Source organism: Anneissia japonica, unplaced genomic scaffold (assembly GCF_011630105.1).
Source record: "Anneissia japonica isolate Jap-2015-1 unplaced genomic scaffold, ASM1163010v1 scaffold238_len72752_cov138, whole genome shotgun sequence".
Classification (NCBI taxonomy): Eukaryota; Metazoa; Echinodermata; class Crinoidea; order Comatulida; family Comatulidae; genus Anneissia; species Anneissia japonica.
In genome coordinates this window covers 10,886-23,421 of record NW_022726244.1, presented here as the reverse complement: position 1 = coordinate 23,421, position 12,536 = coordinate 10,886, and the positions used below count along the sequence as shown (strand labels likewise).

General features: G+C 33.4%; 1 protein-coding gene across 1 annotated transcript in view; it reads left to right on the top strand.

Annotated features, from left to right (window-relative positions):
* LOC117113074 overlaps positions 1 to 12,536 on the top strand; it is a 34,703-nt gene that overhangs the window by 13,120 nt on the left and 9,047 nt on the right. Inside the window, exons 4-8 of the mRNA XM_033256302.1 lie at positions 5,359 to 5,493; positions 5,721 to 5,873; positions 6,254 to 6,382; positions 7,049 to 7,198; positions 11,115 to 11,426. Of these exons, the coding sequence (XP_033112193.1) occupies positions 5,359 to 5,493; positions 5,721 to 5,873; positions 6,254 to 6,382; positions 7,049 to 7,198; positions 11,115 to 11,426 (879 nt within the window). The remainder of the gene's footprint in view (positions 1 to 5,358; positions 5,494 to 5,720; positions 5,874 to 6,253; positions 6,383 to 7,048; positions 7,199 to 11,114; positions 11,427 to 12,536) is intronic.

Genomic DNA, 12,536 nt, shown 5'->3' with positions numbered 1-12,536 from the left:
TTTTTTTTATTGGAACTATTATACATTGGGGGTAACAAAAATACCAATGACAGCAACTTTATCCTGTACATAAGCCCAGACAGCAACCCCAAGGGACCCACGGGAGTCTTATATAGTAGCAACATGATAAAATCATGCATAGAGAGACATGAATGAAACCAAATAGGAATTTCTACTTGTACAATGTAGAATGCTGAAACACCGATGACAGCAATTTGTTCATGTACTTGACCCTAAATAGTGACATTAAAGGCCACGCCCAAATGACATTAATCATGTGAAGAGAGTCATGGATGATTTTTTTTATTGGCACTATTATACATTGGGAGTAACATAAGTACCAATGACAGCAACTTTATCCTGTACATAAGCCCAGACAGCAGCCCTAGGTTCCCAAATGAACTTATTATTTATAGTATGGTATGGTTGAATCTAATAATGATTAGAGATAGTAGAATGCAACTGAAACACCTGATTATGACACAGACAGTGATTCTGGAGATCAACTTCAGAATAAAACAGGAATTAAGTGAAGGATGGGACCATTTACACTGGAACTTTTAAACATTGGAAAGAAAATCCATTTGACAGCAATTATTTACTACTTCAGCTATAGATTTCTGTTTGATAAAATTTTGTTGAACACTGACTTCAGATGAAATACAACAGTACCATAATACAAACTCAGTAACAAATATTTATTAAATCGGATTAAACTACAGAACATGAATTGTCTATACATGATAAATGGTACAGCGTCAAGGTGTATTTCAATCAGATTGTTGAAAAATATGTAATCATAGGATTAGAACCTGGTAGCACCTTATTGACTAACATTATAAAATGCATTAACTTTTGACAGCATTCTCTTCTTGGTTACAGATGTAACAGCATTATACTATATTTAGTCAATAAAGTGATACAAGTTTTGAATTTTACATTGCTTCTTCTACTATTACAACAAATGTGTCCACCATATGGATTATGGATTCATTGTAAATCAAGTATCTATATGATTTTAATATATTGCATATACAATTGAACTGCGGTATTGTACACTGCGGTAACAATGTGTTTGTAGCAGTACGATACAAAGCACAAGCAAGAACACTTAACTAATAGTTAAATTATTCCCCGCTGGACACCATCCCGGTATTTCTGAGTCTAGGTTTCGGGGCTAGAATTTTAATGAAACTACTTTAATTTTTTTACATTAGAGAGCATTAACAAATAAACGCTTATAAAATTAAAAATGGAGGTATTGTACATTGCTGTAACAATGCGTTTTAGCATTTCAATATGGTAGAGCGATTAAAGTTGAATTTCAGGTAGAATCGTGCACTTCTGGAAGAAAGCATGAAACTTCCCATAGTGATACTATGACACCTAAAGATCATTAAAAAAATAGACCCCAAAAGATAACGCCTCCTAATGGCCACCATCTTGAAATCCAATACGGCCGCCAAAATAATTGATTTTAGCCAATATATTCATACCTACAGCACATGTCATTGACAATTGAAGATCATTACCCATTTTTTCAATATCAAGGATATTGATATGTCAGATGGCGCCGCCATATTGGATTTCAAGATGGCCGCCAAATTAATGATATTTTTGTCAATATTCATATCTACAGTACCTAGCACTGTCAATCAAAGACAGTTGCACATGTTTTCCATAACAGGGACTACCATACAGCCATCAGAAATTATGTCAGAAGACCACCATATTAAATTTCAAAATGGCCGTCATCTTGAACTTAAATATTGCCGCCAAAATAATTAATTTTAGCCTATGTATTCATATTTACAACACATATCACACCAATTGAATATCATAATATATCAGCTTGTGAGTTACCCAATAAAACCTACTGGAAAATGTTCGGCATAGTACAAGAATGGCCACTACCAGACATTCTTAATGGTGGAAATAATATTTTCACTCCTTGCCAGATTATTTTTAGCTGATGCAGTAAAACTTAAGTAGGATATATAGACCGACCAGGAAATAGGTGTGCTATTTGTAGTACAAAGGAGTACTCAATGTTAAAAAGAGGTTTCCTGTATTTTTGTGTGAACACGGAAGCAAACTTTTTAAAATCACTTTTCTTCAATGAGTCTTTTGGCTTCATTAGTATTTCAAATGCATCAAGAGTCAATCAGTTGATTGGATAAGGCTTTTTATTATCGGCACACATTTATGATGTAACCTTACAAAACAAAAACTAAAGCATAAAAAAATAATGCGTTCCACCTTACACAATAGGTAAACTGATGAAAACATTCAGTTGGAAAACCAGCAGGAAAAATACAACGGAAAATACTGGGACAAGACAGCCGGGGGGAAATAGCAGTTTGAAAACAGCCTTAAGAAATAGCTGGATGGAAAATAAATCTTCTAGTGGAAAAAATCCGAGGCGAAAATTAGGTGGCAAGTGCCATAGTGGTATTTTCTTTGAATTAAAACCTAAGACCTCTTCGATTTTGAGTCTATACTCAGTCTTCAAATCTTCCCTGGGGAGAAAGATAGATGCAGATATTAAAAATCATCAATATTAAAGCTAGTTTTAGCATAAATGAAATTATGTAAACATAAATCAAATATCAAAATTAATGGTGTGAAGACACTAATATCGAATAGACCTCATGCCTATGAGATGGCTAATTATCATTTTTCAAATGGTATATAAACACATATGTGAATATTGAAAGGAAAAGAAACAGAAAACTAAAGAACGGAAAGGAAAAAACCGGAAAGGAAAAGAATAGAGAATGAATATAATGGAGAAAGTGAAAAGAAATAAAAGAAAAATCAAGAAAAAATAGGAAAAGTATATATACGGTAACTTTAGCATAAATGAAATTATGTAGACATAAATTAAATATCACATTCAACTAATGGTATGAAGACAATAATATCGAATAAACTAGATATCATTTTCAAATATGCATAAGTTTAACAAAATTTTATTATCAAACGGAAATCTATAGCTAAAGTAGTAAATAGTTGCTGTCAATTGGACTTTCTTTCCAGTGTTTAAAAATTCCAGTGTAAATGGTCCCGTCCTTCACTTAATTCCTGTTTTATTCTGAAGTTGATCTCCAGAACCACTGTCTGTGTCATAATCAGGTGTTTCAGTTGCATTCTACTATCTCTAATCATTATTAGATTAGACCATATCATACTATAAATAATAAGTCCATTTGGGAACCTAGGGCTGCTGTCTGGGCTTATGTACAGGATAATGTTGCTGTCATTGGTACTTACGTTACCTCCAAGGTATAATAGTGCCAATAAAAAAAAATCATCCGTGTCTCTCTTCACATGATTAATGTACATTTGGGCGTGGCCTTTAATGTCACTGTTTAGGGGCACGTACATGAAAAAAATTGCTGTCATCGGTGTTTCAGCATTCTACAATGTACAAGTAGTAATTCCTAGTTGGTTTCATTCATGTCTCTCTTTGCATGATTTTATCATGTTGCTACTATATAAGACCCCTATGGGTCCCTTATGGCTGCTGTCTGGGCTTATGTACGGGATAAAGTTGTTGACATTGGTATTTTTGTTACCACCAATGTATAATAGTTCCTATAAAAAAAATTCATCCGTGTCTCTCTTCACATGATTAAATGTATTTGGGCGTGGCCTTTAATGTCACTGTTTAGGGTCACGTACATGAAAAAATTGCTGTCATCGGTGTTTCAGCATTCTACAATACACAAGTAGTAATTCCTAGTTGGTTTCATTCACGTCTCTCTTTGCTGGATTTTATCATGTTTCTACTATATAAGACTCCCGTGGGTCCCTTGGGGTTGCTGTCTGGGCTTATGTACAGGATAAAGTTGATGTCATTGGTATTTTTGTTACCCCCAATGTATAATAGTTCCAATAAAAAAAATTCATCCGTGTCTCTCTTTACATGATTAAATGTATTTAGGCGTGGCCTTTAATGTCACTGTTTAAGGTCACGTACAGGTAAAAGTTGCTGTCACCTGTGACATTATTGCAAGTATCTACCTGGGAGTAATATCCAATTAAAGAGACAGGTAATATCCAATTATTTTTATCCATGTCTCTCTCCACATGATTAAATGCATTATTTAACCCCCTATTTCATTTCCCCCAGCCCGCTTGTACAGGATGTGCCCCGGCAGCAATACTGAATATTGTATATTGGCCCTATACTATCATGACCAGACCATCAAACCTTTAGTCTCTTTTCACATGATTAAATTTTCTGGGCTCCCGGTCTATTGTGATTGTCGGTTTCTTTTTCTTCTTTTTTATTCTTCTTTCTTTCTCCTACCCTACCCCCCACTTTCCTTTTTTTAGCACAATATCTAAAAATTGCCAAGAGCTTAAAATAAAAAAGTGCAAACGATTATTTGGCAAGACCTGGAATAGTTACAATAAGCTTTTTAAATTTGATCAGTCATTATCGAACATATCATAACAAATTGTCATTCTTACATCATATTCAGTTGGCATAAACTTAAGGCCAAGATTAAATTTCATGTTTCTAAAATTTTATTTTGAAGAATGCATTAATAATAATGTATTGCTCTAAAGTCGAAAATATTTAAATGGTTTCGTTCGTTTCATTTTCAAGAGAAAGTCCCACTCAGCAAGGCTGATTTTTAGGGGAGTCCTTATCACAACAAACAAGTTACACAAAAAAGTACAAAGCAGAGAAAACAGCATAAACAGCACATTCATATAAAAAAAAATGCTAATGAGTTTTTATAGTTTTTTTAAATATATGAACCTTTATTTGAACAATTATCTAAATAGAATAGGTAGTGGTTTAATTAGAAACCTCATGTCTCCTCTAATGGCAGTTGGTAATGTAAGCCAGTTGGTAATGTAAGCCGTCATTGGACCGACCGTACGAGCAGCTTCACCTGTCTGTCTCCTGTATTTATGGCGAAATACGAACATTTACTATTTATTTTAATTGTCTGATTTGTTGCCTAGTCTTTCATTGATCAGTGTATTTGAATATTGTATTTTTGGGGTGACACCGGGATTTGAAAGACAGGGTCCGAGGTCCCTGAAGGGAAGGTGTGGGGTAGGGGGATATCACCGACGAAAAAAAAAAACAACTGGGCGTTGTCGTGCGTTCTCGCCAAATAATGATAGTTTAGGGGTTTGAAATGCTTGTATTTAATCAATTTTAAAATCAACTAATATGTAAAAAAATACATTTTGTTTCTCCCAGACGAATTGTGGTTTTTCTCCCCGAAGGTGAGGGGGCAGTAGCCTCGACGGGAGCTGGCTCTCTGACCCTACCCGTGAATTATTAATTTTTTTTTTTTTTATAATATATTTCTTTAATATTTATTTACTTAGATTGTCCATTTCCAAAATGGAGACCCCCTGAATGTGAAATGGACTGTCCTGTGTGTTATAACGGTGGAATTTGTGACGCCAAGAATGGTGTATGTATTTGTCCTGCTGGCTTCAAAGGAGACAACTGCGAAACAGGTAGGCGTAGGATATTCCTGATGTAATTGATTATACACACGTTATGTATGATCTGGAGCGCATGGGTTCATTCATTTTTTCCTTTTTTTTTTGTTAAAATTTATTTCAATTTTTATTCGTATTTTTTAAATAATGCAATAAATATATATTATTAATTTTTCTTTAATCTAAGTCAAAATATATCTCTTTGTACGATTTATGCTTCCTGTTTTTACTTTATTGTTTAGGTTGTGGGTCAAACGACTGGGGACGTAATTGCAATAACGTATGTAGTAGTAGTAGTGGTAGTGATGAAGCTTGCAGTGGTCAACTATTTTGTCCACCTGATCCTGTCGGTTGCGCGTGCATCGACGGATACGGAGGCAACAATTGCAATACAGGTATGGAACAAAGTTATACCTGTTTCTGTTTATAAATTGTTGATGTTCCTAATGTTCATTACAGTGCTAATTATGTCAGAATTACAGTATGATTATTAATTATACGCTAATCGCCACAGTCGAACAACTGCAAAATGCAATCAGCATGTGAGGAATCAATCCATGAACACAATTAATAAATCAACGCATTAGATTTCAAATTTCCTAAGTATAAAAAATTGCCGAGGACACTAACAAGAATCCCGAATTAGGATTTACAGTGCATAATTTAATTGAAACGACAAAACATAACGTTGTCACTCGTCACATGTCTTTTCAAGGAAATTGAAATACGCTCTAAACGACCACCATATTGTTTTTTTCTGTTCTTTTTTTTTCAGCATGTGATAGCAGTCACTATGGTGCAGACTGTCGCCAAGTATGTCACTGCAATTCAGAAGTATGTAATAGAAAAACAGGGGATTGTTCATTCGGGTGTTTGGCCGGTTACATGGGACCAGCTTGTCAAGGTATATTCAGGTTTTGTTTGTCAAATGTTTTGAGTATTAGCAGTTTGATTTGTAATTATTTTGTATAAGAATTAGCAAATGATTTTCTAAAAAAACAGCACACTCAATTATTTCTATTTAGAAATACTAATCTTCATAAGTTACAAAGTTAATTAAATATTGTAGTTACAATATATATTGTTTCGGAATATAAAAGTTCAATAAAAATACAATTAGCCTACTTTATTGTAATAAGCAATAATATTCATATTTAGTGCTCAATCTGCATGTAGCTACAAAGGTAATGTCAGGCTATATAAAAAAATATTACTTTACTAACTTTAAGCTAAGCAACATTATGATGTTTAAAAGAGTAAAGAATTCCAATAACATATGCTAAATACAACGAAACAACTAAATTTAAAATTCTATCATTCAGATGATTAATTTGCCGCACTGGGTGTGTAAGTTTTCGATATTTAATCCAACAAAGCCTAGTCTTCACTACTATCATATTTTTAAAGTGGACTTTATTAACACGTAGGACAGGAAGACAATCGAATAGGAAATTTAAAAATAGGATAGCATGTGAACACTAATGGTAATAGTTTAAAAGTTAATGTAGTCCTAATTTTCACTCTTAGACTCAACATCTGAAAATAATAATGATGCTGAAATTTCTTTTAGAACTAATGCCTAATAAGACCTGTGAATCTGGTGTTTTTGGTGTGTTGTGTAACTATCCATGCCATTGTAAAGATTCAGCTGATTGCAATCGCGATGGGAGCTGTGACAATGGATGTCACGAAGCATGGGCTGGTAAAGACTGCAGCATAGGTAACGATACACGTGCAATTTACTTCAGCAACTCCAATGTGACGTTATTTTTTTTACTGATTTCTCCAAAGCCTTTGACTGCCTTTCTTAAAACCAACTCATATACAAAAATAATAAATAAATAAATAAAAAAATGCATTATATGTTAATTTATTAAGTTAACTAATAATTATCTTATGAATCGCAGTCAGCTGCAATTATTAATGTTTTTTGTACTGTTTGAAAACCGTTCCTTATGGTGTGTAAATTGTATTATGTCGAAGAGTAGCCTAGCTAACCTTACATTCGGCTCCATTTTTAACAATCCTATAAGTCAAGCAGGTATGTCAAAAAACCCTGCACTTTGTGATAAAAGCATGAATCTTGGCACACATGTACTAGGCCTATGAACTATATCAAATATTTTCCGGTAGGAACTTACGTTAGCAGCGCCCTCTATCGGCCCAATATTGTAAATTTCTCATAAAATTGTCTTACAAATTCTTTTTATATAAAAATAATGGTAAATATGCTTAAAAGTATTAATAACAAATAGTTTCGGTCTTTTCAGGTAAAAAAAAAAACTTCTATTTCAGTTTTCTAAAGTGGCGAAAATTTCAATATTATATCGGCTGTTTTAATATGCAACATGTTTTTATAAACCTGTCTGATGTAGTAAAACATAAAAATTTATTTATTTTTATATAATCATATTTTAATTTTCATTTATTTTTTAATGATATATAAAATTTGTTAGGTAGATCATTTTGCTATAATCCTCAAGGAATAAATGGAATCTAGGTATCAGTATCGAAACTAAACAATATTTTAACATGTGTACAGAGTACGTATAACTGCACATACAGTGAAAAACTACTCTGCTGCTTAGCAACAGGAACAGATGTTATAAAATATACACTATTTAGGAGCATAGTGCTACTGTAATATAATATATTATATTTGTCTCAGATATTATACTGTGCACTACATTATTCTTTTTACCATGTGAAACAAGCTGAGCTGCAAATGAGTACAGTTCCTGGCATTATAATAATACAATAAAACTCATCTATATGGACAACTAAAGAGAAGAAAGAAGAACAGTAAACCATGGATAAGCACACAGAGCTGGAAGCTCTATATACCATAGAAAAGAAGGAAATTGAGGATGTTGTAAAGTTCACATACCTTGGAGCGACAGTCAGCAAAAGTGGTGGTGCAGGAGATGATAAGAGGCAAATGATTGGAAAAGCCTGGGGTGCATTTAAGAAGCTGTCCAAGATATGGAGGAGTGGACAATTAACACACAGAATCAAATTCAAAATTTTCAAGTTCAATGTGATCAGTGTTTTATTGTATGAATGAAGAACTAGAGAGATAGGGGCAACTCTATTACTGAGAACAAAGGAAAGATATCTGTTAACACTACTGCCAAGCTTAATGACAGGAAACCATTACTGACGGGGACACCTTCCGAATGTGCCTTATTGTCAAATCAATACATATTTAACGCATATATAACTGCAGTATTCCTAAACTATGAAAAAAAATAAAAAAACTTATAGTTTAACACGTTTTCAACAATAAACTTAATTATCAAACTGGAATGCTTTTCTTGTTAATAACAAGAACGGACATTGAAATATTAACGAAGTACAGTAACATATGCACTATGCTTTACTAATGGTACATGCGTTACTGTACTTCATTTAAATATCAATCTTATAATTTTGAACATTAACAATGCGATTTCTTGTTCATTGTATTTTCACGTTTGATTATCTATACAGCTAAACCTTAAAAAATAGTGAAACATACAGATGTTGTTGTTTTAATTACACTTCGGTTGATTTCATATACAATAATTGTTTGTGCATTGCAAATATTGTTACAATCTAATTATATCATCATTGTACGAAAACATGCCAAAAACCCCTATTAATGGAAATATTACCGTTTTGGTTACTGTGTTCCACAATAGCGGTAGCCTTAATCAAGAGACACCATTATTGGGAGGACACACTTTTTTTTTGTCGCGAGCGTGTCACTTAATAGGGGTTCTACTGTTAGAAAAGCAGCACTCAGATACAACAGACATGCCAAAACAAGTTGTGGAATTTTATAGGTCAGTGTCAGAAACCAGAACTGTATAATTGTTACATTAGGATAATATAACTACTTGTTACAATGTTGGTACATTTTTTTAACATGCAGTGGTTGATAAGCATGTACAATAACTTTTCACTGTATGGCAGTCATGCGTACTCTGTACATTAGTTTGCATTACATTAGTTGATTTTGTTATTAGTTTTGCTACTGGTACCTCAATTTTATTCAGTTATGGGTTATAGTAAAATGATTTAATAGTGTTTACCATTTACAAGCTGATTAAAAATAGAATATATTGTTAAAAAAATTAATAATTTCTAATAATTTATTTTGAATTCTGAGGTTTACTATTGTTACCATTTACAAGCTAAATAAAAATATAATAAATTATTTTAAAAAATAATTTTTTAAAATTTTGCATTCTGATATTTACAGAAAACAGCCAATAAAATTCTGCAAATGTTTATCTTGTTGGCGCTATAAAAGGATTAAAAGACTGAATCTATTTGACAATATTACCTTTAAGCATAATTATCATAAACCTTATTCATAAAAGTAAAGAATTTTTAGTAGCCTACAAATTTGTCCTACATAAATATGGCTAGAATAGAAATTTTGTTTTTTACGTTTATAGACCTATGCAATATGTCACTAATACTTATATTATTGTGACTACTAGGCCTATTAATTATATAAATATATAAATAAAGAATTAAGATGGATTTTAAAGTACAATTTTATTTTGAATATTGCTAAAAATAGAAATTGACCATTTCTGACCAATAGATGGCGCTGTTGACTTGAGTCCCTACCTGACAAAAAAAATCGCTATGGCTCATAATGCATGTTTGCCAAGTTTCATGCTTTTATCAAAAAGTACACGATTGAACCAAACTTTTGTGACTAAACTGCTGCACTATGACGCAGTATCAAGACCATAAAAATCAGCAAAAATTATGAATTCCGACGGTAAAAAGTCGTCTTAAGCCAGGCACTCGCTGCGACCAACGGTCATCTTCCGACGCTATTCTATGAAGAATGCTACGCGACGACGCGTGCGCAACAGATCCTTTTTAATGAGATCCGTTCAGACTGCCACCACACATCTAGATGTGTATAAGAGACAGCCCCTGATATGCTCGTCTTTGCGATACACGCCTAACCCTTGAGCTTTCACTTCCCTTCATGGCTTAATTTATAATTTATATCAATGTCTATCCTATCTGTAGGCCTGTCTGCATTCTCTCTCGTTCCAACATTTTAATCGACACCTCGCTTCGTCGTCGCATCGCACCGATCGCACATAGAAAAAATTGACCGAAAAAAAACTATGCAAGTTCACGCATGCTCATAAACAGTACTCCCCAAAAACTGGAAAAATCCCGGTTGGGTACCGTGGGGAAGTTTTGACAATTACGAAAAAAATACGTTTATTAGTTTGTGTAAAAACATCAGAATTGAATGAAATGGATTAAAACACCCAAAAATATATATATATCACATCTAGATGTGTATAAGAGACAGATTTTCCTGATTTTTTTTTTTTTGCTTCCCTTTTTGACAATTTGTGTGAAAAGGAATAGGAATTTGACTTTGTAATTTGAACTATACCCTACTTGGAAATTTGCCTTTATTTTTCAATAAACACTGTGTCGCAACCGAATTCGCAAAAATTCTCAAATATAGAAAAAAAGTAATTTATGTTACGAACTGAATTATAATAATTTAACATAAAGTCGCATAATTTACTTTAAATAAATTTAATATCTTTCACCACCATTATTGTATTTAAAAAAATAAATACTTTAATGAAAATTATTTTTATTAGCACTACCTTACAGTTCCAAACCACCAACACTTTTGAATCAAACAGCAACCACCCTAAAGATTGCAGCTTGCAGCTGGGATCCAGTTCAAGACTTTGGAACAGGAACTATTACTGGATGCAATTTATGGTACAAAACATCGCGGACGAGTGCATTTGTTACAGTTAATAACATTGAACATGGTGTATATACCATAGACAATCTCCTGCCACATACGACTGTTGAATTCTACACACGACATTCGAGATTAGTTGGCGGCATAGTGACCGATGGACCACCTAGTGAACATGGATCAGCAGAGACTATTTGTACAAGTAAGGGTGTTTATTTACTGATATTATTATCATCACCACTACCACCACTAACATTACCATTATCATTCTCATCTTTTTGCATTATCTTTATCAGTTGTAGAATTTATAATAATGTAATTGATAGTAAATAAAGTATAATACATATATATATTTCATAGATCATCATTTAAAAGACAAAGTGAGATATAATTGTGTTGTAAAGCTTTTGACAAAATGGTTAAATAGCTCGGAATCTCAAACCTCAGGTCGAATGTTTCCTTCCGTGTACAAGTATTTTGTGCCAATTAGTTTGGCAAGACACCCTCTAACCAGGTGTCGAAATGGGAATTAACATGCTGGAAAGTAAACAGGATGACACAGCCCCACAACCCCACCTAAAGTCTTACACAGTTTTTCCCAAACGGCTATGAACCTATATAAAATGAAAACGTATTACTCACAATAATCTGATATTAATTTACGTTAAGACCACCTTGCTTTATCTCAGTTATACAGAAAAGGTTGAGATCAGTGAGCTTCCAATCCACGTCGTGGCCTCAGGCGAACGGGTGGGGATGATTGGTGGGGAGAGTGGTTGCTGGGATTCCAAACCTGTCGATGGGGGATTCCCCTTGCCTTTCAACACTGGGTTAAAGTGGTTGTGGGAGGAGTAGAATTTTAGCATGTGTAAGTATCTAAGAGTGCGTCTCATAAACTATAACTGAAGGATACTTAATTTGTGAAAGTAAGTACAAGATATTATATAATTATTAGTCAAATTAGATTTGATAACAACAAATGTGTCTTAAAAGTTCTGAGAAGGACACTACTGCATTTAGTCTATGAGAAAACATTCAAGCTCTTGAACACGGCGGGAGCTGAAGTTCTAACTCTGGAAAGTCTGAATGGGAGTCTACACCAAGGGAGTGATTGAATAATATAATTTTATTAAAGATACAGGATTAGCGATATTAGAGCCTTTCGTTTCTATTGTACTTATAGCCTATTTTTAAATACTCCTGAGCAAATAGAATGTGATGATATTCGATAGCAACTATTTATAGTGTCGTAGGCCGGGATTTGAACACAGACACACTAGTACAACGATATGGCTGCTGGTCTGTATGTTTC